We start from the raw sequence: 26937 nt of genomic DNA, 5'->3' as shown, positions 1-26937 counted from the left end.
TATGCAGGTACAGCAAGTGATTAGGAAGGTAAATAGGATATTGGCATTTATTGCGAGGGGAATGGAATATAAAAATAGGGAAGTTTTACTGCAGCTGTACAGGGCCTTGGTGAAACCACATCTGGAATGCTGTGTACAGTTTTGGTCTCCTTATTTTAAAAAAGATGTAATTATGTTAGAAGCAGTTCAGAGAAGATTCACTCAAGTCCTTCATTCCAGGAATGAGTTATCTTATGAAGAAAGGTTGGGCCTATACCCATTGGAGTTTAAAAGAATGGGGAGTGATTTTATTGAAACATAAAATCCTGAAGGGACTTGATAGGATAGATACCAGGAGATCGTTTCCACTTGTGGGAGACTAAAACCAGGGGACAGATTTAAGAATACGAGGTCTACTGTTTAAGATGGAGATGAGGAGACATTTTTTCTCTCAAAGTTAGTATGTGGAATTCTCTTCTGCAGAAAGCAGTGGGGCTGGCACATTGAACTTATTTAAGGCAGAGTTAGATTTTTGATAGACAAGGGAGTCAAGGGTTATTGTGGCGGGGGGAGGGGTGTGGCAGCCAGTGAGCAGAAAGCAAAGTGGAGTTGAGACATAACCAGATCAGCCATGATCTTATTGAATAGCGTAGCAGCTGAATGGCCTGCTCCTGCTTCTAAGTCCTATGTTCCATCGCTGCTAAAGACCTGGATTGTTGTGGGTTGCAAAGAATCATTGTCACACTGAGCAGATACTTGCAACCTTAAACCTTTCCTCAACTCCCCACTTCCTTTTCCTCCTAAGATGCTCCCCAAAACCACTCTCTCATTTGCCCTAATACCTTATGTGGTCCACTGCCAGTAAGGTGTGTTTATCTTCAGTTTGGCACATAAAGTAGATCACAATATCAACAATGTTTAGGTGAAAACATCCAGCTTTAATACAACCACAAAAATCAAACTGTACAATAAGCAATAGAAAATGGCCACACCCACATGGGAACAGGCTCCCAGCCACAAGAAGGTGATAACATATGATGGTGTGACTTCTTTCTTTTTTCTCTTCCTGTACATCAAATTTCTTCTTATATTAACCAACAATGCAAAAAAACCAACAAGCTGAATATATCCAAGCAGCTTCTTACCATCAAAATGAAATCTCAAATGAACATAGGTGCCCAAAAAACGCAACATCATAAATGCAAGAAACAAAAATACATCTTCACAAAAGGCAATCCAAAACAAGTACAGGAATCACAATGAACAGTATGCCTACTGGGCATATAAACTTATTTCGCCAGGTGGACTACTCTCCAGCCACTGCCGCCAAGTATTAGCATTAATCCTGAAGTATAAAATCCGCTAGATGTGTTTCAGGAGGCATCTCTGATAAGTTGAGTGTCTCAAATTAGGCACCAAAGAAACAGGGCTAGTGGCACATTTAGATGGCTGGATCGGTGTGCTAAAAAAATCAGGGGCCTGGGCTGGTACTGCAAGACTGGATCAGGTGACTGCAAGCTCTGGATCAGGCACTGGCATCGGGGTGGGGTGGGGGGAACTCAGGGATCTATCCAGAGCTGTGATTGGGACAGAACTATTGTAGATTTTGGAGCACAACACTGAAGCTTGGAAGGCGTAGACTGCTCAGTTATCATGGTAGGGTTTGCAGGAATGGGCTGCGTAGTTGGGGCGCATTCACTGTGGCTGGTAGAACATGGCTGGAAGTGGAGCAGGTTACAGGGCCAGTGCAGAAGAAAGGGATCTTGTACTATTTAGAACTCCTGACTTGATAAGTTGTGCTATATAGCTGGGAACCAATGAAATTGTGTATATTGTATCAGCTGTTTTCGAAAGAAGGAACCAATCAGTGTTAGCAGGCCTGTGACTTGTTGCGATCGACCAGATCTCCAACATCAACTGAGGTGAGTGTTGGTTGCTCCTCTTGGGGGAGCCTTGGATTTGTGGTTATACGGGCAATTGACCTGGTGGGGACATGTTGAGTCTCGATAACCCTATCGTTAGACAGGGTTTACATTGGTGAACAGGGCTTTGGGAATGAAAGCGGAAGTTGAGTCGTGCAATGGCGATAAACATGGCCAAAGGTGTGATAGGGCTTCCATGTGGTTTTTGGCGTTGAAGATTTCCCTCCAGTTCCCATATGCCTTCCCTGCTAACGGGTTGTTGTTGGGGTTTTTTGATCTATCAATCTCAATAGCAATGAGTTGTTCCTGAAGCAGCTTGTCTCTTAACAGGGTGGGAAACCCAGTGGCAGGGTCAATCCATATGACAGCTAGGGGGCCATCTAGTGGACAAAACCCAAAGCACAGCTGGAGGAGAGCATCCCTCACGTTGTGTCATGTTATTCATTGGTAATGATGCAAGCAGCAGTGTAAGAAGTGACACACTCTTGTCCAACCAAAATGAGTCGTTGCTCACACTTGGTAACGTCAGCAGCAAAGCAGATGCCAACCGCCTCTGAAGGGTCACTTGAAGACAGTATGCGGGATGGTCTGGAGGGCATCGCAAGTAAGGCAGCTAGCTGTGACTTCTCCAATGGAAGCATCCATGTCGAGCGCATAGAAGTATCAGTGGTTGACTGATTTGAGTTGATGACATGCTAAGTGAACAAGACATAGGTGCAGAGCAGTAATAAGGCCTTCCAAGACATTACTTGGAATTATAATGCAGTCTATGAGGGTGGCAAGGGGCTCATTCTGCCAAACAACAAGTAAACCATTCCATGCAATGGTAGGGTCACCTATTTAAGACAAAGATGGGGAGAATTTTTTTAATCTCAGTGGGTCGTGAGCCTTTGGAACTCTCTTCCTCTAAAGGTGATGGAAGCAGAGTATTTGATTATTTTAAAGGCAGAGGTAGATAGATTCTTGCTAAGCAAAGGGGGTGAAAGGTTACCAGGGGTAGGTGGGAATGTGGAGTTGGAGGTTACAAACAGATCAGCCGTGATCTTATAGAATAGCGGAGTGGACTCGAGAGGCTCAGTGGCCTACTCCTGCTCCTAATTCGTGTGTTTGTATGTTTGTAACAACCTGGAGATAGCGTTTAACTTGGCATATGTTGGTAAGCTTTTTTGAAGGGTGGGTGCCTTGCAGCAGGTGGGCATGCACGCAGCAAAAGGAGGGGACATTCAGACTGGCCTGCTGGTAAAACAGAATCTTGTTGAGCCTGACACAATGTCATCAATAGATATATGGTGAACAGTGGAATGTGAGGTCTGGTGTATGAAGTCCTCACAGTCAGGCAATGTTGTGGCTTACAAAATCCGAAGGCATATTCACAGATCCAGCTAGGTGCCTGACAAAGGCATGGTAGCGACTGACTGGAGGAAGGAAGTTAGTGACATAGGGACTGGCAGAAAATTCTCCCCGGCATAGTTTCTCGGAGGCCTGCACACAAGATTTGCTGTCTGTCTGGACGCAAGGACTGCATTGACTGCGCAATACATGGGCTGAAATGCTTGATAGACGCTGCAATGGACAGAGCTTTAATTTAACAAGGCAACCATATGATTTGACAACCACACAATTTGACACTGAAAAAAGCCAGCAAGTTTGAGTCTGTTGCGACGGGTCACAAAGGGTGGATGCAATGCCATGCTTCTTAACAGCACCATCTGTGGCAGCCCAGAGTTGGCCAGGAGAGGGTGATTAATGGTTTTAAGCAGATGAAAGAGAAGATTGTGATGTTTGGTAGTAACAGTGTCTGTGGTGGTTGTGTACAAGGCACAGTGAGGAAGGACTCTCGAGTGCATTTTGTAGGCTTATACAAGATCTCATGCTAGAGACATTCTCCAGTGGATAGCAGGTAGACAGGGTGGTCACACAGTGTTGGTTAGTTTGCAAGGTGCCCTGGAACCAAATCCATTCCAGTCTAGTTGTAGTCATAGGGACAGTCTTAGGGACAGATAGGCACAGATCACATTGTGACACAGCATGTAGTACATGTTGCCAGTTGCAGGGATGAGAGTGGCCAAAGACAAAAAACAGGTATGAAAAGTAATATAAAAAGGTCTGAACATTTTTTATGACAAGGAATCATGTGTACATGCTCTGAAGAGTCATACAGATGCAAAACATTAACTCTGTTTCTCTCTCCACAGATGCTGCTGGACCTGCTGAAGGTTTTCCAGTATTTTCTGTCTTTATTTCAGATTTCCAGCATCCGCAGTATTTTTCTTTTATCATGTACACATTATAGCGCAAAGGGGCAAAGTCAATGCAGCATGAGGGACCAGAAAATTACAGCACTTTTTATGATCTGTGATGAAATGTAAATACTTCTGGGCCACGTCAAATGGGTGGAATTGTAAAAGTACCATGAGATGAATGCAGCTGGGCTGATTTTTGGACTCTGAACCTAACAGTCAGCCTGATCTGGCCAGGATGCTGACATTCCAGTTAGCTCATTATAAAGGAACAGAATGCATCAATGATATCTGAGAGAGGAGGGAAGAGATGGGGCAAGGCAGGGAGAGAGGGGTAGTGAGAAACCCACCACCTTCCTCTCACCTATCCTCTCCTTGGTCCACTTATCTAACCTTGCTACAGCTAATGATGCATTTGGTCTTGACTTTTGGGGGAAGCTCAGTAAATTTTTTTAAAATGTCTTGCATTTTCTGTAGCGCATTTCACAACCTCATGACATCCCAAAGCGCTTTACAGCCCATGAAGTACTTCTAAATTGTAGTCATTGTTGTAACGTAGGAAATTTAAAACATATCATTGCAACACATGAGATCTAAAGTGATTTCTTGATTAAACCACAAATTGGTCACCCAGCAACCTTGGAAACATTTCTAAAGCTGTACCCCTTTAAGTACAATCAAATGTTGATTACTGAAGTCCCCCTTTGGAGGTCAGTGGTCCCAATCTTTCTGATGATTTTGAGTCTTTTTCCCTTGGCTGATTCTGTGTCACTGTATCTCACCCAGCACCTGTTTCTTTAACCGATACAGCAAATGCTGAGGATTTAACAAAGCAAGCTCTTCATCTTCCTATGGCAACAGCTGCTCCCTTCCCGCTCTTAGTTTTAAAAATACAAATAAAACAAGTTTTTATCCGTTAATAGCCAACCAACGAAACCATTTTTCCCCGAGACAAACCCAGAAGTGGACTGGGCTGCAATGCATGAGGAGAATGTCTAACACTATTCTCACACAAATCAGTTCAAACACACTGAGGAGGGTTTATAAACTAGGAATGCATTAAACACTGCAACAACAACCTTCACTAAATGTATTCATATTTATTAAAGATCATAGTAAAAACCCCAGCTGGTACCTGAGCAGAGGCTGTCCCTGTGTTAGGTGGGGGTCCGGCCAGAGGAGCTCCTGCTGTCCCCGGGCACAAGAATCGCGCGAATCTCCCATCCCTGCCTCAAACTTCCCTCCGACCAATAGGAGGAGGCAGAGGCGGGGTCTGTATGCCGGGACCAATAGGAGAAGGCAGGAGGCGGGGTCTGTATATCGGGACCAATAGGGGAAGGCAGGAGGCGGGGTCTGTGTAATGGGACCAATAGGGAAAGGCAGGAGGCGGGGTCTGTGTAATAGGACCAATAGGAGGGGAGGTTGGGCAGTGAGTTGGGTCTGGCTGAGTGCGCGTGCGCGGTACCATCTCTAGGCATGAGGTAATTTGTTTGGCGGATGCAGTTTGTGTCAAGGAGAGAGCGAAAGACAGAGAGAGAGAGAGAGAGAAAGGGGGGAGACAGACAGACAGTGAGCGAGAGAGGGGGAAGGAGAGACAGATAGAGAGAGAGAGAGAAGGGCGGGAGGGAGGAAGGAGAGGAGAGGGAGAGAGAGAGACGGGGAGGTCTGTCTGTGATGGAGGATAGGTAAAACCAGTCAAGAGAGAGTTCCTGCTCTGGCTGACAGTGAGGAAGGATCAGAGGGAGGAGCGGTGCATTAAGGCCGAAGCACAACCATAGCAACCGTCCTGAGGGAGGGGGTTGGCCATAGTGAGAAATACACCGCTGGTAACGCAGTGGCCTAGATGAATCGTTACCTGTGGTTTGTCAAATAACAGCTTCGGTGCTCAATTCATTCAGGTGGAATATCACCAGAACATCTCGCTGAGGCCTTCCTGATCCTGTGAATCTCCTTTAATATCTCTTGGGAATGAATGGATTGGCTGCTGGAAGTGTTGAGACTACAATTTTAAACGCTATTGATGGATTACATGATAAAATAGCAATTTGAAGAGCTGCATTGGATCATATGGAAATCAGGTTCAAAAAATAGTGTTTGTTGGGTGTCCAGCCTCAATATCTATAAACCTTGTTGGCCACATAGTTCCTCTAGAATGGCAACCTTTCTCTTTAGTTGTAGGATACCTCCAGCAATGTTCAGACCCATATTGAGAGCCACTGTCTTGATATCACACAGTCCTGCATTGAAAATATCTTTCAGGGTGAAGAAATTACCCAAGCTTACTTTTGCTTGTCTAGGTCTCGGAGTTTCGTCAGTTGCAAACTCCCAGAAGATGGTCACTGTGGAGGCAAAAGTGCTACACTGGCCAAATTCAGGGACTGCACGCTCATTTTTGAAAGATCTATTCTGGAAGCTACGTTTCACTTTCCATGTGGCTATCCGAGCTGTGATCCTGCTGTTGAGGTTTGGTCCTTTGTTGCTGCTGTATCCAGTTTGTTTTATGTCTTCCAGTTTTGCTTTGCTCTGGTGTGATCTGCTATTGAGATCTATAGAGGCTGCAGGCCCTACTTTCATTAAACTGGGCCAGTGGTTCAGCACCAGAAGAGACCTCTTCTCAGTGGAGTTCTGTGATAAACTCTCCAGACTACGTGCCCACGTCACTCCGCACCCTTGGGACTACACTGAGTATAGTATGAAAAGGGCCTTTGGAGAGGGCTGGAGAAACATATTTCAGATTGAAAATAAGGAACCAATCAGATCAGGCTGCATTGCTCAGGTCTATAGAGCTTACAGTGATCCAAGGAACATTAATAACTCTGAATTTCAGAAACTTGCAGAAAGCTTTGAAAAAGAGGACCAGTTTGAAGCCTGGGAAGTGTTTGGGCTTCGGGGGATGTTTCATTATATGTTTGGTAAAAAACAGAATGAGTTTCCAGATCAGATCAATGAAGTTAGCCATCATGATCCCAAAAATGGGCCTGAAACTGTCGCAGAATTCATTGGGATGCCAGAACTGGAGGATGGAAAGGCAACCCTTCATCCTGAATCAACAGTACAGCAGCACCATCTCATTACAGTGGCTATCAAGGTATTACAATTCCTACAGAGTACAACGTGTGTGGTAAATAACGTGAAGTTTAGGTTATCCCCTATACAAGCTGCTTTTTTAGTGCTTAAAGATTGAGCAGGAGGGTTAGACTATAATTAGTGAGAATACCCGTATGTAATAAGCTGGAGCAGATGAAAAGAGACCTAAGACTGGCTATCTATGTATTTTCATTTTGTAATTGAGTAGAGGGAAGTTCATGAAAAGAATAGCTTTCGCATTTTTGCACACAATGTCTGCATCAAGATAATTAGATATAAAATTTATACCTACCTAGCCTCGCAAACAGATCTCAAATCGGGTACTGCAAAGGTCAGAATGCAGGGCGTTGCTCCTCCTACTCTTTAGGATCAATGTACCTTAATCTCCAAAGTAAATAGAAAAAACAGCTTCCCACAATAGCCACCATTGAATCAGAGTGAATTTCAGTGTCAATTAATGCTGAATTTTTAGGCATTTCTGCAATCTTGCCTGAGTTCTCCAAACTGATCCAAATGATCTTTTGGGGATAATTTAGAGTTATCAGAAAGATGATTTTCATCCCATGCTCTTTGGGTTCTTTATAATGTCTGACTGCAGGCTAAGGCAATGTGCGAAGCCACTCTACAACCCAGAGGTTCACAGTAATTGTTTCTTTTTGTAGGTGATGCATCCTGGGATAGCACATCGAGTCAGTATGGATCTGATGCTGATGAAAGCAGCCAGCTGGGTTCTCAATCTTCTGCCAGGTCTGAAGTGGCTGAGCTTGACTGAAGTAGTGGGAGAGTTTGAAAAGCTCATGACACACCTGGTGAGGGCACACATTAACTCTGTCTCGTTCTGACCATGATCTTTCTCAAATTTGTGAGTGAGGAGGCAGGAGAGAAAGTTAACAGGGGTGTTCTTTTCCATTCCATTTGCAACTCAAGTGCTCTTCAAACATCTTCTAGGAGAAGACATGTGTGTCATGTTATGTTTTTTAAACGCCATATGGCTAAAAGTGTTACAAATAGGTGTACATCAGTGGGCGGAAATTAGTAGTTGCTAAAATTAAAGTTAAATAATAACATATATCATCAGAGTACTGTGTGCAGTTCTGGTCGCCACATTATAGGAAGGATGTGATTGCACTGGAAGGGGTGCAGAGGAGATTCACCAGGATGTTGCCTGGGATGAAACATTTAAGTTATGAAGAGAGGTTGGATAGACTTGGGTTGTTTTCGCTGGAGCAGAGAAGGCTGAGGGGCAACCTGATCGAGATGTACAAGATTATGAGGGGCATGGACAGGATGGATAGGGAGCAGCTGTTCCCCTTAGTTGAAGGGTCAGTCACAAGGAGGCATAAGTTCAAGGTGAGGGGCAGGAAGTTTGGGGGGGATGTGAGGAAAAACTTTTTTACCCAGAGGGTGGTGACGGTCTGGAATGCACTGCCTGGAAGGGTGGTGGAGGCAGGTTGCCTCACATCCTTTAAAAAGTACCTGGATGAGTACTTGGCACTTCATAACATTCAAGGCTATGGGCCAAGTGCTGGTAAATGGGATTAGGAAGGTAGGTCAGGTGTTTCTCACATGTCAGTGCAGACTCGATGGGCCGAAGGGCCTCTTCTGCACTGTGATTCTGTGTGATTCTGTAAACATGAATGTGTCAAATCATCAAAACGATGAACAATTAAGCAGCAGAAAACTACAATAAAAATGTTTACACTTTTTGGCAGATTAACAATCTTAAATTGGCCAATAACAATAAATACCAATCCTAAAGTGGCACATAACTGGCAGTAACCAATCAGATCACACAAACATTTAGTGAACTTGGTTTGAGCTGCCATCTTACATTCCTTCCCCAACTGAAAAAGTAACGTGTAACCGTTGAACCCTATTAACAAATTCAGAAATAATCCTTACTTTAATCATACCGTTAACTGTATAGTCTTTTTATTCTTAGAGAGACCTATTCATGGGTTGAGAGCCTATCCCTTAGTTTGAAGTACTTGGCTGCAGCTTCAATTATTGGGTTAGGTGTTTTGCCTGTTCCTTTTGCAAATGCCTCGGTACTTTGTGACTGACTGCAGTTCATGTTAGTTGATGGGACGTCTACATTTGGAAAACAAAATCTCAAAGTAACAATGGCAGGATTAGTGCTTGCTTTCGATTTATATTTCCATGTTATTTCCCTTTATGGAATTTAAAATCTTTCTCTGATCCTTACGATTTGCCTCAGGTTAGTAAGTTTTTTTTGAATAGGGATCTACTCAGAATCAAAGTTAGTGAGAAATTACTTATTCCTAATAGCTCATTTCAAAGAGTACTTGTCTAAACTAAACACTGTTTCCTGGCATTACTCCACAGATTGACCTGAGATACGAAGCAAAGAATATGGAGAGATTCCGAGAGAATTTTCAGGATATGGAATCTGTCAAGTTTCCAATACCTCTCAGGCCATTTGTCACAAGAACAATTCTGATTGAAACCTTTGAGGTATTTTTTTTAATAGAACTTATTGCTAAAATGTGCAGTGCTGTAAGGGATAAAACACGGTTTTAATTTGGTTTTCAGAGTTCTTAAATCCTGACATGCTAAGGAGATAGAGATGAGAATTTAACCATAGGAAAAGAGGGAAAGCTTGAGTTGATCCTATGCTGAGGGTAACTGAATAAAGGAAGATATAACAATTACGTTACTAGCTGTGACACATGTGGTGTGGGAATATACTGTGCAATCTGTTTATCCAGCCCCAAATCTACTGCAGCTCGCAATAATGAATGGCAATTTAATTTACAATTTCAGGGCTACAGTACATGTACAAAACTAACAAAGCTCTTGAAGGAAGCTAGAGTTTGGAAGAATTCTTCCTTCAGCAGAACAGTAATACTTAACAGCTGATCATGTGTCAAATAACACCCAACGTAACACAGTGACTGCACTTCAAAAGAAATTAATTGTGCGAAAGTACCCTGAGATGACTTGAAATGGTAAAGTGCTAACCAAATATAAGTATCCATTTGGTAGTACAGAACTTGAGTATTGCTGAAAAAAGAGACATTTCGAAGCTTTTTGTCTTGCACTCACCAGGACGCTTTGCAAGAATACCAATATAAGGGGAAAACAGTGTATACTTATGATACGTTCACTATATTTAAATCCGCAGCTGCATGTAATAATTTCCTTACATTTCTTAATGGGCTGCATCCTGCGCTCAAATTTACCTTTGAGATGGAGCAATCAAATGAACTCCCCTTTCTTAATGCACTAGTTGCGAAATCTTTCAGGGGGGTTTTCTACCACAGTCTACTGCAAGCCTACCTTCATTGGTCAATATATGAGTTGGGATCCTTACAGCTCCACATGCTATAAGATTGGTCTTATCGGCAACCTTGTAAATGGGACCCGAGCCTTTGCTCACCATGCAAGCTTGATGTTGAAATAGGGTGCATCAAAGGCATCCCTGCAGGACAATGACTACCCAGATCAGATCATTTCACGCTGTATATCACACAAACTCATGAACAGACCTAAGGCCGTCACTTTCAGCCTTGAAAAGTGCCCAGTCTACCCCAGATGATCTGGGAAGGGCAAGATATCTCAAAAATATGAGCAACAAGTGAAGCGAGCTGTTTCACGTTGCTACTACGCAGTAGCAACATGAGTAGTATACGCCTCCAACAGGATGCTGCCGTCAAGTCAAAAAGATGTTCTGCCTGTCGCACAGTTGAGTAATGTGGTATATGAATTTCAGTGCCAGTGTGATGCTAGGTATGTAGACCATATGTCCCAAAGACTGGCAGATCGTATCAAACAGCATGCGCTAGTCAGTGTTTTTAACGGACAAGTACAGATCGTACCTAACCAGCCCCTACTTGCAAAACTCAAAACACAGTGTCTGACATTAGGTGTGATTCTGCAATTGGACAACATTTGCTAAATAATCCTCAGCGTGTTAAGAGTTACGCTGACAACCAATTTAAGATTGTCAGTTGGCCTCGCAGTGTGGTGTATTTGCGCATAGCGGAAGCTACATATATTAATACACAGGACCCCGTTCTTTGCAGACAGAAGGAACGTGTACACACGTTGCGCCTGTTTCAGCTAAACAAACTGACAGCCATTCGCTGACTCATTCCTCAGGGCAATGCCTTGACCAATCAGGGTCAAGCTGTCTGGTTTAAATTGCAGTCTTTGCTTGGCAGTTAACTGTCAATCACCATCACTGGTGCATTCTCCATGGCAACACCTCTACCAATCAGAGTCCACCTGACAACCAATCAGCACTTTTTTTCATACATTATAAATTATTGTTTGCCCCTTATATTATTGTAAAGTGTCCTGATGTGTGCAAGATAAAAAGCTTTGACATGTCTTTCTTTTCAGCAATACTCAAATATAAGCATCTTAACGTTTTTTTCAAATATCTGGTTAGGAAAATTGTTAAAGGACACAAAGGTGTGTGTAATCAAAAAATCTTACCTGAGGATTCCCAACTTCGCAAGATGGTCTTCAAATCTTCAGTGACATAATTTAATCTGTTCTCATTTTACACAGGAGCATAATGAATTACAGGACTGCTAAGTGGTATACAGTTAGGAGGGAGTTGTCCCGTAAGTCCTCAACATCGACTCCAGCCCCCATGAAGTCTCATGGCGTCAGGTCAAACATGGGCAAGGAAACCTCCTGCTGATTACCACCTACCGCCCTCCCTCAGCTGATGAATCAGTGCTCCTCCATGTTGAACATCACTTGGAGGAAGCACTGAGGGTGGCAAAGGCGCAGAATGTACCTTGGGTGAGGGATTTCAATGTCCCATCACCAAGAGTGGCTCGGCAGTACCACTACTGACCGAGCTGGCCGAGTCCTAAATGACAAAATGACATAGCTGCTAGACTGGGTCTGCGGCAGGTGGTGAGGGAATCAACAAGAGGGAAAAACGTATTTGACCTCATCCTCACCAACCTGCCTGCCGCAGATGCATTTGTCCATGACAGTATCGGTAGGAGTGACCACCACACAGTCATTGTGGAGACGAAGTCCCGCCTTCACGTTGAGGATACCCTCCATCGTGTTATGTGATACTACCACTGTGCTAAATGGGATAGATTTCGAACAGATATAGCAACTCAAGACTGGGCATCCATGAGGTGCTGTGATCCATCAGCAGAAGCAGAACTGTACTCGAACACAATCTGTAACCTCATGGCCCAGCATCTCCCCGACTCTACCATTAAGCTAGGGGATCAACCCTGCTTCAATGAAGAGTGCAGCAGGGCATGCCAGGAGCAGCACCAGGCATATCTAAAAATGAGATGTCAGCCTGGTGAAGCTACAGCACAGGACTACTTGCATGCCAAACAGCATAAGCAGCAAGTGATAGACAGAGCTAAGTGATCCCACAACCAAAGGATCAGATTTAAGCTCTGCAGTCCTGCCACATCCAGTCGTGAATGGTGGTGGACAATTAAACAACTCACTGGAGGAGGAGGCTGCACAAATATCCCCATTCTCAATAATGGAGGAACACAGCACAGCAGTGCAAAAGATAAGGCTGAAGCATTCGCAACAATCTTCAGCCAGAAGTGCCAAGTGGATGATCTATCTCGGCCTCCTCTGGAGGTCCCCAGCATCACAGATGCCAGTCTTCAGCCAATTCGATTCATTCCACGTGATATCAAGAAACAGCTGAAGGCACTGGATGCTGCAAAAGCTATGGGCCCTGACAATATTCCGGCGATAGTACTGAAGACTTGTGCTCCAGAACTTGTCGCGCCCCCTAGCCAAGCTATTCCAGTACAGCTACAATACTGGCATCTACCTGGCTATGTGGAAAATAGCCCAGGTATGTCCTGTACACAGAAAGCAGGACAAATCCAACCTGGCCAATTACTGCCCCATCAGTCTACTCTCGATCATCAGTAAAGTAATGGAAGGGGTCATCAACAGTGCTATCAAGCGGCACTTGCTTAGCAATAATCTGCTCACTGATGCCCAGTTTGGGTTCCGCCAGAGCCACTCAGCTCCTGACCTCATTACAGCCTTGGTTCAAACATGAACAAAAGAGCTGAACTCCGGAGGTGAGGTGAGAGTGACTGCCCTTGACACCAAGGCAGCATTTGACCCAGTGTGGCATCAAGGAGCCCTAGCAAAACTGGAATCAATGGGAATCGGGGGGAAAACTCTCTGCTGGTTGGAGTCATACCTAGCACAAAGGAAGATGGTTGTGGTTGTTGGAGGTCAGTCATCTCAGCTCCAGGACATTACTGCAGGAGTTCCTCAGGGTAGTGTCCTAGGCCCAACCATCTTCAGCTGCTTCATCAATGACCTTCCATCATAAGGTCAGAAGTGGGGATGTTCGCTGATGATTGCACAATGTTCAGCACCATTCGTGACTCCTTAGATACAGAAGCAGCCCATGTCTAAATTCAGCAAAACCTGGACAATATCCAGGCTTGGGTTGACGAATGGCAAGTAACATTTGCGCCACACAAGCATCAGGCAATGACTATCTCCAACAAGAGAGAATCCAACCATTGCCCCTTGACGTTCAATGGCATTACCATCACCGAATCCCCCACTATCAACATCCTGGGGGTTACCATTGACCAGAAACTGAACTGGACTAGCCATATAAATACTGTGGCTACAAGAGCAGGTCAGAGGCTAGGAATCCTGCGATGAGTAACTCACCTCCTGAATCCTCAAAGCCTGTCCATCATCTACAAGGGACAAGCCAGGAATGTGATGGAATACTCCCCACTTGCCTGGATGAGTGTATCTCCTACAACACTGAAGAAGCTTGACACCATCCAGAACAAAGCAGTCCGCTTGATTGGCGCCACATTCACATACATTCACTCCCTCCATCACCGATGCCCAGTAGCAGCAGTGTACCATCTACAAGATGCACTTCAAGAATTCACCAAGGCTCCTTCCAAACCCACGGCCACCACCACCTAGAAGGTCAAGGGCAACAGATAAATGGGAACACCACCACCTGGAAGTTCCCCTCCAAGTCACTCACCATCTTGACTTGAAAATATATCGCCGTTCCTTCATTGTCGCTGAGTCAAAATCCTGGAACTCCCTAACAGCACTGCGGGTGTACCTACACCACATGGACTGCAACGGTACAAGAAGGCAGCTCACCACCACCTTCTCAAGGGCAATTAGGGATGGGCAATAAATGCTGGCCTAGCCAGCGAAGTCCACATCCCGTGGATGAATTTTTTAAAAATGCCTCTTTTTATAATCTGTTTTCCAAAAAAAAGAAATCCTATTTTGTAGAACTTAAGTGAAATGGTTATACTTACCATTTAAGAGGTCCTGATAGTGGTGGTATTTACGTTTATTGCATTCTTATGAAAAGCAAAATTATAAATCCCAGCACATACTGCTGGAAAATATTGATTCTTTGCCTTGTTAATAAGATAGGTGAGCTTAACTGCTGAACAGAGCTTCTAAATAATTATCTCTCAACAGCCTTTAGAATGGACTACATCTGTAATATTCCCAGCCAACTAAGTGATATGAAGGTGATGCATTTGTGTCCATGGAGAATACATGCAGGCTAGTAAGAAATTGCAGAAATGAAGATAAATATTGTCTAATGCATAAATGGAATGTGCCTGAGGCAGCAATAGATGTGTAAAGTAAGAACAAAAACAAAAATACCTGGAAAAACTCAGCAGGTCTGACAGCATCTGTGGAAAGGAACACAGTTAACGTTTCGAGTCCGTATGACTCTTCAACAGAACTAAGGAAAAATAGAAAAGAGGTGAAATATAAGCTTGTTTAAGGGGGGGGGGGGGGGGGGTGGGACAGGTAGAGCTGGATAGAGGGCCAGTGATAGATGGGCTTGGGATGGGTTAAGGAAAATGTTGCAAAACCTGTTGAACACAGAGCACAGCTTTGAAAGGTAGATAATATGGCAAAGTTTCATCTTCACTGCATGGGCAGTAACCTGGAGGAGTGGATCGCTTGTAAGTATAGAACATTTCCTCACCCCCAACATGATTTTCACCCCATTGATTTCAATGGAATGAAGATTGGAGCTGCTTATAATGAGTGGGAGAATCACAGATTGCCAATTCTTTCTTTTTAAGTATGAAATATCATTCTGTGTAATTACGGGCCTGTTGGCCTTTCACGCATGGTCAGAAAATGGGTCCAGGGACAGCAATTTCTCATTGGAATAAGGGAGAGAAACATGATCTCAGTGGTTAAAATTTTCACAGAAATTATTAGATTCTTGTCAGAGTTTTCTGTGCTGAACTAGAAAAGAAGTAAGTTTGAGTGTAAACCAAGAGCTCTTGTGTGGGCTTTGGATCAAGACAGCACTGAGATGAATATGGTCTGAAAGGGTTCTCCATTATGGACTTAAATCAGTGGTATCCAACCTTCAGCTTCCAAGCTCTAGAAATCTCCTCAAAGGCCATGTAATTTGGGGCCTATTTGCAGATTGTATTATGATTTATACTATTGTAAATTGGTGGATTGTTCCTTGTACTGTTACCTCACTGGTGGATAGATCCTAAATCAAAACACTTAACTCTGTTAGTGTTAAAAACTTAAAAATATTTGCAAATTAATATGGACATAGATTTTAAACTATATGTGGCCCATGGTGTGGACCTATGCAGCCAAGAAAGACAGAAGCCTGGTAATCCCTCACCTAAATGAAAAGACAAACTAAAAGAGGTGAGTGACATTTTCTAGTTCTTGCTGTCTTGTGATCTTATGCATTGTCCAATATATAGATAACTGTGGTGTTTGAGTCAGTGGGAATATTTCTTCTCTATCTCCAAAGGTATAAAGCAGAAGTGTCCTTGGACTATGTATTCTCAGCCAGAGAGTTGCTACAACATCGCATGTAAATTTCACATCATTCTGTATTTACACTGGGAATGTATAAACTTTATGTAATAATAGCTTTGGCTCAGTATCTCCTACAAAACAGAATTGCTTGGCTGATAAACCAATATTCTAGAGTCTAGACACAAAACTTGTAAAAACACTCAACATTGAATTAAATGCCACTGAATGCTACCATGAAGGGTCATGCAACTCTAATTCTTCTGTGTTCTTTGTGTTTTAGGAGAGTGAACCCATCTCGAGGTACTTGACAAAGGATGTACCTAACATATTGAAGCAGAGGTTGGCAAGAGCCGGGCTGGAAATGCTGCTGAAGATGGTAACTCAGGGGCAAATAGTTATGGGACTGAAAAAGACGTGAGAAAGGAAGGGTCAACAAAACATTTAATGTGAAGGTCCACAGTATGTAAAACATCCCTATGCATGGGAGAATATGGGAAGTATTTGTTGATTGAGCCAGATGGCAATTACAATTGCATATGAGAAAACAAGGTTGTTGTGGGAGCTGCATCCATGACTCAATTGGTAGTGACCAATTAAACATTTTCCAAACACATTTACCCTGACTTAAAAATGTTGACTCATCCTGAGTGAGGTACATGCCCATTCTTTGTGTATGAGGCTGAACAGTGAGTATTGTCAAATTATTTAACTGTGGCACCACAAAGCCAGAACTTGTCAATGCCTGACATTCCTATGTAAGTATTTTCCAGGAAAGATCACCTTGATTGATTTTCCTTCCTTTCCCTTGCTCAGGGACAATAAGGCCAATTGAAGCATTTCCAGTAGAGCCCTAGTACAGACTCAAATTCAGCTGGGACCTTTTTAGTCTATTTGGCTCAGTGTATGACGTGTGAGAGAACACGCAAAATCTGTTTATCCATCTGTATGCATGTGCATAATATATATAATTTATATACCTGTTTGTCTTCCGTAGTGGTTTTCACAGTTAGTCAGTGGAAATGGTATGTTTCTATAACTATTTGTTGTACCAGCCTGAGGGTGCAGTGCAAGCAAAAATAACAGATATTACCTCCTTCATCTGTTACTCCACATCATTTCCCCATTGCTTCCTATGCTTTCTCTCAGGCTGTACTCTTTCTTTGCCTACCTTCCGTATAACTGCTTCTTTCCCTCCCTCAGCCCCGGCTTAGATAGCTTACCTGACCTTATAATCTTGTTTTTCAGAGGTTACAGCACTATCATCTGGGGCAAGTAAGAGCAACAGATGTTATCACCACCACACTCCTCAGTGATTGTGATAGACTGAGGAGTTAAATTTTACTGATTGGTTGCAATGTACTTAGTATCAAAATTATGACAAACTTGAAACAAACAAACAAACAAACAGCATTTTAATATATTACTACAAAGCCTCTTATGGTGTTGCTCATGGTGAGCCAATTTTTGATGCAAAGAGGGATGCTTCTGATGCTTAAGGGATAACATCTGGGCCACTGACTTACAATAACAAGTCAAATTCCATTTTGTTAAAACTGGGCCATCTCCTGTGGCAGTGGACATGGGAATTCAAAGCCAAGTGCTGGTCGAAGTTCTGGTCAAACAGGCTTAGTAATTGAAGGAATAATTGGAATGAGTGGTAGGTGAAGAGGAAGTGGGCAAAGAGGGATAAGAAAAGAAGAAAAAGAGGGGGAGTGAGCAAGAGGAGAGGTTCAAAGGAGATGGGGTTGGGGAGAGGAGAGAAGGAGAAGGAATGGGCGGAGAGATGCAGAAGTGGAGTGATGAGCATGAGGAGGATGGGGATGAGTAAGAAGATTAGGTGGGAACAAGGGCAGATAAACTATCTAAGCTGGGAGCTGAGGGAGGGAAAGAAGCAGTATAGGGCAAGATAGGCAAAAAAAGTGTAAGGGCTTAGGAAAAGCTTGGGAAGCAATGGGGCAGTGATGTGGAATAACTGTTGAAGGAAGCTGTCGACTCTGCAAAGTCCTTTTTAACATCTGGCGGCTAGTGCCAAAATTGGGAGAGCTGTCTCACAGACTAGTCAAGCAACAGCCTGACATAGTCATCCTCACGGAATCATACCTTACAGATAATGTCCCAGACTCCACCAACACCATCTGTGGGTATGTCCTGTCCCACCGGCAGGGCAGACCCAGGAAAGGCAGCAGCACAGTTGTATATAGTAGGGAGGGAGTTGCCCTGGGAGTCCTCAACATCGACACCGCACCCCATAAAGTCTTATGGCATCAGGTTAAACATGGGCAAGGAAACCTCCTGCTGATTACCACCTACCGCCCTCCCTCAGCTGATGAATCAGTGCTCCTCCATGTTGAACATCACTTGGAGGAAGCACTGAGGGTGGCAAGGGTGCAGAATGTACTCTGGGTGGGGGATTTCAATGTCCATCACCAAGAGTGGCTCGGTGGCGCCACTACCAACCGAGCTGCCTGAGTCCTAAATGACAAAGCTGCGAGACTGGGTCTGTGGCAGGTGGTGAGGGAACCAACAAGAGGGAAAAACATATTTGACCTCATCCTCACCAACCTGCCTGCCGCAGATGCATCTGTCCATGACAGTATCAGTAGGAGTGACCACCGCACAGTTATTGTGGAGACAAAGTCCCGCCATCACATTAAGGATACTCCCCATCATGTTGTGTGGCATTACCACTGTGCTAAATGGGATAGATTTCCAACAGATCTAGCAACTCAAAACTGGGCATCCATGAGGTGCTGTGATCCATCAGCAGCAGCAGCAGAATTGTACTCCAACACAATCTATAACCTCATGGCCTGGCATATCCCCCACTCTACCATTACCATTGAGCCAGGGGATCAACCTTGGTTCAAAGAAGAGTGCAGGAGGGCATGCCAGGAGCAGCACCAGGCATAACTAAAAATGAGGTGACAACCTGGTGAAGCTACAACACAGGACTACTTGCATGCTAAACAGCATAAGCAGCAAGTGATAGTCAGAGCTAAGCGATTCCACAACCAACGGATCAGATCTAAGCTCTGCAGGCCTGCCACATCCAGTCGTAAATGGTGGTGGACAATTAAACAACTCACTGGAGGAGGTGGCTCCACAAATATCCCCATCCTCAATGATGGAGGAGCACAGCACAGCAGTGCAAAAGATAAGGCTGAAGCATTCGCAACAATCTTCAGTCAGAAGTGCTGAGTGGATGATCCGTCTCGGCCTCCTCCGGAGGTCCCCAGCATCACAGATGCCAGTCTCCAGCCAATTCGATTCACTCCACGTGATATCAAGAAACGGCTGAAGGCAATGGATACTGCAAAGGCTATGGGCCCTGACAATATTCTGGCAATAGTACTGAAGACTTGTGCTCCAGAACTTGTCGCGCCCATAGCCAAGCTGTTCCAGTAAGCTACAACACTGGCATCTACCTGGCAATGTGGAAAATAGCTCAGATATGTCCTGTACACAAAAAGCAGGACAAATCCAACACAGCCAATTACCGTCCCATCAGTCTACTCTTGATCATCAGTAAAGTAATGGAAGGGGTCCTCGGCAGTACTATCAAGCGGCACTTGCTTACCAATAATCTGCTCACTGATGCCCAATTTGGGTTCCACCACGGCCACTCAGTTGCTGACCTCATTACAGCCTTGGTTCAAACATGGACAAAAGAGCTGAACTCCTGAGGTGAGGTGAAAGTGAGTGCTCTTGACATCAAGGCAGCATTTGACCCAGTGTGGCATTAAGGAGCCCTAGCAAAACTGGAGACAATGGGAATCAGGGGGAAAATTCTCCGCTGGTTGGAGTCATACCTACCACAAAGGAAGATGGTTGTGGTTGTTGGAGGTCAGTCATCTCAGCTCCAGGACATCACTGCAGGAGTTCCTCAGGGTAATGTCCTAGGCCCAACCATCTTCAGCTGCTTCATCAATGACCTTCCATCATAAGGTCAGAAGTGGGGATGTTTGCTGATGATTGCACAATGTTCAGTACCATTCGTGACTCCTCAGATACAGAAGCAGTCCATGTCCAAATGCAGCAAGACCTGGACAATATCCAGGCTTGGGTTGACGAATGGCAAGTAACATTTGCGCCACACAAGTGTCAGGCAATGACTATCTCCAACAAGAGAGAATCCAACCATCGCCCCTTGATGTTCAATGGCATTACCATCACTGAATCCCCCATTATCAACATCCTGGGGGTTACTATTGACCAGAAACTGAACTGGACTCGCCATATAAATACTGTGGCTACAAGAGCAGGTCAGAGGCTAGGAATCCTGCAACGAGTAACTCACCTCCTGACTCCCCAAAGTCTGTCCACCATCTACGAGGCACAAGTCAGGAGTGTGATGGAAAACTCTCCACTTGCCTGGATGAGTGCAGCTCCCACAACATTGAAGAAGCTAGACACCGTCCAGGACAAAGCAGTCGCTTGATTGGCACCACATTCACAAACATTCACTCCCTCCACCACTGATGCCCAGTAGCAGCAGTGTACCATCTACAAGATGCACTTCAAGAATTCACCAAGGCTCCTTAGCACCTTCCAAACCCACGACCACTAACTACTACCTAGAAGGACAAGGGCAGCAGACACATGGGAACACTACCACCTGGAAGTTCCCCTCTAAGTCACTCACCATCCTGACTTGGAAATATATCACTGTTTCTTCATTGTCGCTGGGTCGAAATCCTGGAACTCCCTCCCTAACAGCACTGTGGGTGTACCTACACCACATGGACTGCAGCTGTTCAAGAAGGCAATTCACCACCACCTTCTCAAGGGCAACTAGGGATGGGCAATAAATGCTGGCCCAGCCAGCGAAGCCCACATCCTGTGAATGAATATAAAAAAAGTAGTAATGGAGTGGTATGGTGCAGTTAGGGCTCAGAGGGGAGCAGATATGGTGATCATAATCAAATGGATGGAAATTGGCAGATGGGATCAATGAGAGATTAGAAACTCGGGGAAGCACATGATCCAGAGGCTTGAGGAGGTTATGGTGCAATAATTGAAACTTCTGCCACTGACCTAAAGGCATCAGGAACAGATGCGCATACACACTTGGCCCGAATTGCGACCTCTGGCGAATGTACAGATTCTCCCACCAAGATGGTAGGTGCATGCCATTTTGCTTCCAGGCCAGTTTAACACTGCAAATGGGCAAGTTTAACTGAAACTTTAACTACTAAATGATACTTTTATAAAAAAATAAATACAACATATTTGAATAAGTGATCAGGTTGGAAAGGCTGCGTGCAGGGACTTCCTACACAGCCTGGCTAGTTTAGTTGGTAGATAATGGGACTCTTAATCCCAGCATCATGGTTTCAAGCCTCACATTGGGTGATTCCTTTTTTCTCTTAAATATTTATTTTATTGATTCTTATGAGTGGTGAAACACCACTGTTAAGGACACTGTCTGGTTGCTAGGGAAAAATATCTAGCTGTCACTCCCAGGCATCTTGCATTCACTATTTGAATGACTATTTGAATGGATATCAAAATAGTTGCTGTCTGACTAGTTGCATTTTTTTTCCATTAACTAATTTTGTTGTGAAGGAGACAGATCTAAGACACCATCTTGCAGAAAAAATGCATAATTCCTATGTTTACTGACAAAGCAGAGCTGTACTTAAAAGCATTTCTCGCTTTAACAGTCACATGACGCTGCATCTGCACGTGTGCAGGAAGTGCTCCTCCGAGCATTGTGGCACAAAAAAATGCAGCCTAATGGAAGGTGGCTTCAGTCAACATCCCAAAATATGCCCCAAAAAACCCTTCGTTTTCATTTTCTGTGTTATTGTGATATTGCTCCCAGTTGATCTTTTTGTTTTTTGACATGTTTGTCTTTCTGTAGGTATTTGTGGATAACTTTATTCATGGAGACCTTCACCCTGGAAATATCCTCATCCGGGGGGCTGATCAGTTCAACCTACAAAATGATGACAAGACAACCATTGTAGACTTATGCGATACACTCATTGTTAATGTGCATTCATCCCAATGTCCATTAAAGCTTATTCTTTTAGATACTGGCATTGTTACTGAACTCCAACCATCTGAATTACATAATTTCAAGGCTATCTTCACTGCTGTAATTGAAGGGCAGGTACGAACCTTTGAATTCTTTTCCCCCTGTATGCACCATATTCCATCCTCAAAAGACCAGGCAAGGGATGTGCTACATATTATCTGACAGTGTAGATCATGTGGCTTGTGTGGTTTTTTTTGATCCCACCATTTAATCTAGCTGAGGATTTCAAGTTGTGGAATTGCAATTCACTTTTAAATATGGAAAATAACTTATCATTTTGATCCACTTGGAAACTGGAATTTTCACTGTTTCTGCAAACATTTAAGACAAAATTGTAATATTTGGACATTAAGTCATCAGACCTGTCTTTGTGGGGTAATGTGCTGTGCCAAAATTGCTAGCTCTAATTTAAGCAATATGTGGTACTGGCAGCATCGTGTGCCAGTCAGTAGTAAGGGGTAAATTCATCCATCATATGCTTACCAGAGTGACAATACTAGAACAGATAACAAGATCAAGGTGTTCTCCTCTGGGTGGCACTGTGGGCCTCACACTGGCTTTTCTTTTGACCCAGTCAGAGTTAAAAGCTTCTTGTTGCTGAGATTAACTGATTTTGTCAAAATTAGTGCCATTTACTGGTATGGGTTTAGCACCATTCAACAACTTGAATAAAGAAGTCATTTAATTAATTCCAACACAAAATATTTAACAGTTGACTTGCATGATTGACTTTATACTTTGTAACCATGGTAACTGTTCAGTACTGTGTATTCCTTGATTGTTCCTCTTCAAGTCATTCAATCCAATTTAGTTTCCTGTTTGTTTGGTTCTTAGCCATGCTTCAGTTTTTTCTTAGCCATGCTTCAGTTTTCTTCATTCCCAAAGCTGGGCTTTTGATTGGAGAGGCATTGTGTTGGGGGTGGGTGCTCAAACTGCATGCAGGCTAAAACAGGTTTACCAAATTCATCTAGATTTCTGCTTCATAATGTGTAATTCTGTGGGTTTTTATTTTCAGGGTGAACAGGTTGCAGAATTACTGCTGACCCAGGCCAGAACCAGTGAATGCCGGGACATACAACTGTTGAAATCTGAAATAGAAAAGCTCTTCAGCGAAGCCAAGATGAGGACAGGTTCTCTGGGAGAGGTATCTAGCACACTAACATTCCTTAGATAAGGGAAGTGAGGCCATGCTATAATAATGCTGATTATAATGCAGCAATATGGAGCAAGCAATGCCAAATCATAGAGCTTATACAGAGTTCTCTAATTAATGCGTTTGTAGTAATAATGTTGATTTCTACTTAATTGTCCCAGAATGAAGTGGCTGCATGGAATACTGCAGTTGTATAGTTCGTTTTAGCCGCTGAGATTGCTGTCAGATAGAATGGTAGGTGGGCTGATGCTACTAGTTGATGAGGGAGGTGAAAAGAATTGTTTATTGCCTTGAGATATGTCTGTATTAGCTGATCTCTTTTTAAACACTTTTCCTCTTATCTTCTCAGCTCCATATTGCAAGTTTACTGTCTCAGGTTTTGGAGACACTCCTTGCACACAAGGTAGAGTGGAATTCTGGGATTGGTTACATGTGTAGCTCTTTGTCTATGATTGATTTAAATATGACTGCAGCTTTGTTTGCATTTCTTCTGTCAACACCAGGTCAAGGTGCAAAGTAGCTTTGCCTCCATCATCTTTGCCTTCATAGTCTTGGAGGGCCTCAGTCGTTCTCTGGATCCCAGGCTGGACTTGTTGGAAGTGGCCAGACCTTTGCTATTGAAGAACGCCACAGGTTTGTAATGGCAGTCACAGCTGTCTGTAGCATTGCATCTTTGACCACCCTTACTAAGGAAAGGAGAGAACACATCTACCAGAGTTTCACATCTATTCAATGTTCGATCATCATGATAGTGGGAATTTAGTGATTTATTTAACTACAGGCTGATGCCAAGACTAGTAAAAGTCCATTTGTAGAATAATTCGTAATGTTTCTCCGTGTTTTGAACCCTCATGAAACTGTGAGCAAAATGAAAGTGCAAGATTAAATGTGTGAATGTCCAGAGTTCTTGGATATATTGATTCTGTCTCACTGCACTGACAGACTGAACAAATGTGATTTTCAATGATGAGTCTATGTCTGTTAGCACAGAGTGGGGAGGGTTAAAAAGTTGGTACAGTGCACAGGTGCTGCAGAACTCTGTATCATAAACTAATAAAAGGCAACAACCAAACAGTTTCCCTATGTCTCTGATTTCAACCGTGCTGTGCCTCCTATTTCACAAGAGGGAGAAAGAAAAAATGCTTGCATGTATATAGCACCTTTCATGATCTCAGGTTGTCCCAAATGAAATACTTGTGAAGTGTAGTCACGGTTGTATTGTAAGAAACGCAGCAGCCAATTTGCACATGGCAAGCTCCCACAAACAGCAACGTGATAATGACCAAATAATCTGTTTTTAATTATGTTGATTGAGCAATACATATCAAGGCTAATTCCCCTGCTCTTCAAAATAGTGCCATGGGATCTTTTATGTCCACCTGAGAGAACAGATGAGGCCTCAGTTTAACATCTCAACCAAAAGACAACATCTCTGAAAGTACAGCACTCCCTCAGTATTGCACTGGAGTGTCAGCCTAGATTTTCATACTCTAGTCTCTAGAATGGGACTTGAACCCACAATCTAACCAGATGAGTGTGCAACCCACTGAGCCACAGCTAAGACTGTCAGAGGTATGGAGAACTCTGGGAAGCACTTTGAGTGGAGAAGCTTGATCATATTTTGCAAGGGTGGGTGATCTGAAAAGGAAAACATAAGAAATAGGAACAGGAGTAGACCATTCGACCCCTTGAGCCTGCCCTGCCATTCAATAAGATCAAGGCTGATCTTCTTGTGATTCGATTTCCATGGTCCCATCTACCCCTGATAATCTTTGATTCCCTTGATTAACAAGACTCTATCTACTTCTGCCTTAAAAATATTCAATGACCGCACCTCCAGCACCTCCTGAGGCAGAGAGTTCCAAAGTCGCACAACTCTCTGAGAGAAAAAATTTCGCCTCATCTCTGTCCTAAGGGCGACACCTAATTTTAAACAGTGCCCCCTAATTCTGGACTCACCCAGAAGAAGAAAAATCCTTTCGATGTCTACCTTGTCAAGGCCGTTCAGGATCTTGTATACTTCAATCAAATCACCCCTTGCTCTTCTAAACTCCAGTGGAAACAAGCCCAGTCTGTCCAACCTTTCCTCATAAGACAACCCACTCATTCCAGGTATCAATCAGTAAACCTCCTCTGAACCGCCTCCAATGCATTTACATCCTTCCTTAATTAAGGAGACCAAAACTGCGCACACTATTCGAGGTGCGGTCACACAAATGCCCTGTATAACTGAAGCATAACATCCTTACTTTTATGTTCAATCCCTCTCGTAATAAAGGATAGCATTCCATTAGCCCTAATTACTTGCTGTACCTGCATACTAACTTATGTGACTCTTGTACTAGAATCCCTCTGCATCTCAGAATTATGTAGCTGTTCTCCATTTAAGTAATACTCTTGCTTTTTTGTTCTTCTTGCCAAAGTGAACAGCTTCACATTTTCCCACATTAAACTCTATTTACCAGATCTTTGCCCACTCACTCAACCTGTCTATATCCATCTGCCACCTCCTCATGTCCTCTTCACAACATACTTTCCTACCTATCTTTGTGTCACCTGCAAATTTAGCTACCATGTCTTCACTCCCCTCATCTAAGTCATTGTAAATCGTAAAAAGTTGAGGCCCCAGCACAGACCACTGTGGGACTCCACTTGTCACATCCTGCCAATCCGATAAAGACCCATTTATGCATACTCTCTGCTTTCTGCCAGCCAGCCAATCTTCTATCCATGCTGATATGTTACCCCCTACACCATGCGCTTTTACTTTTGGGACTTCTGGAAATCCAAAATACAGTACATCTACAGGCTCCCCTTTACCCATAGCGCATGTTACTCCTTCAACAAACTCCAATAAATTGGTTAAACATGATTTTCCTTCCACAAAACCATGCTGACTCTTCCTGATTGCCTTGAGCTCTTCTAAGTGTCCAGCTATAACCTCCTTAATGATTGATTCTAACAACTTCCCCACAACAGACGTCAAGCTAACTGGCCTATAGTTTCCTGTTTTCTGCCTCCCTCTCTTCTTGAATAGAGGAGTTATAGTTGCTACTTTCCAGTCTGATGGAACCTTTCCAGAATCTAGCGAATTTTGGAAAATTAACACCAGCTTACAATAATTTGGGTATCACCAAGGATTGGAGTTGCATAACTCTGACAAGCGTCTCTATTTTTAGCCCTTATTTTGTTGGCGAGTTAAAATAATTGTACTGTTTCATGATTTATTTGGAGATGTGATCAGTCTCTGTATTTGTGTGCTTCTATCTATGTACACAGCAGAAAAAGGTACTAAACAAGTAATGACTGCTTCCAAAGTTTCCAGCTTCCACAGACCACCTACAACCCACAGAATCCACAACTCCATTTTCTTAGTCTTCTTGTCACCCAGTCATTCCACCTTTCATTTCTCCTCTCTTGGGTATTTTTCTCCCCCAAGTCCCCAGAATCCCTAGCCCAACCCATTACTGTTTCTCTGCTTTACTGCTCCACTTCTGCCATCCAAGGTGTGAATCCCCCTTGGGTAAACTCCATCCTCCAAAGGGAATTGGTTAAGTGGCAAAATGGCAGGGACAATTATTTGATAACATCATTCAACAGAAATTCTTTGTGCTATAAATGAAGATTCACTATACTTGAATGAAAATGTTTTAGGAAAGCTGTTAGGTGAACTAAAAGAATACATCAGCATTGATTCTGTAGACAAAGACAATAACA

At 43.5% G+C, this 26937-nt stretch overlaps 2 protein-coding genes across 2 annotated transcripts in view; one reads left to right on the top strand and one right to left on the bottom strand.

Annotated features, from left to right (window-relative positions):
- LOC144696659 (DENN domain-containing protein 2A) overlaps window positions 1–5366 on the bottom strand; it is a 138310-nt gene extending 132944 nt beyond the window's left edge. The window contains exon 1 of the mRNA XM_078568216.1: window positions 5277–5366. The gene's annotated coding sequence lies outside the window, so the exon portion shown is untranslated. The remainder of the gene's footprint in view (window positions 1–5276) is intronic.
- A 247-nt stretch (window positions 5367–5613) lies between these two features.
- adck2 (aarF domain containing kinase 2) lies at window positions 5614–24119 on the top strand. Its single transcript, XM_078568214.1, has 8 exons — window positions 5614–7229; window positions 7891–8037; window positions 9575–9703; window positions 16308–16403; window positions 21891–22142; window positions 23083–23211; window positions 23570–23623; window positions 23724–24119. Exons 1-8 carry the CDS (start codon window positions 6294–6296, stop codon window positions 23859–23861), a joined length of 1881 nt encoding a protein of 626 aa, XP_078424340.1. The 5' UTR covers window positions 5614–6293; the 3' UTR covers window positions 23862–24119.
- The last annotated feature ends 2818 nt before the right edge of the window (window positions 24120–26937 follow it).

The sequence above is a fragment of the Cetorhinus maximus genome, chromosome 22 (assembly GCF_964194155.1).
Source record: "Cetorhinus maximus chromosome 22, sCetMax3.hap1.1, whole genome shotgun sequence".
Lineage (NCBI taxonomy): Eukaryota > Metazoa > Chordata > Chondrichthyes > Lamniformes > Cetorhinidae > Cetorhinus > Cetorhinus maximus.
Note: the sequence above shows the minus strand (reverse complement) of the source record. Positions and strands in the feature narration are given on the sequence as shown.

Excerpts from the sequence above, each read along its gene's own strand:
- adck2 (XM_078568214.1), top strand. The coding sequence starts at position 6,294 with ATGGCAACCTTTCTCTTTAGTTGTAGGATACCTCCAGCAATGTTCAGA. Across the intron at positions 7,230-7,890 it reads TCATTACAGTGGCTATCAAG|GTGATGCATCCTGGGATAGC; the intron begins GTATTACAATTC and ends TTCTTTTTGTAG. Across the intron at positions 22,143-23,082 it reads CTGCTGTAATTGAAGGGCAG|GGTGAACAGGTTGCAGAATT; the intron begins GTACGAACCTTT and ends TTTTATTTTCAG.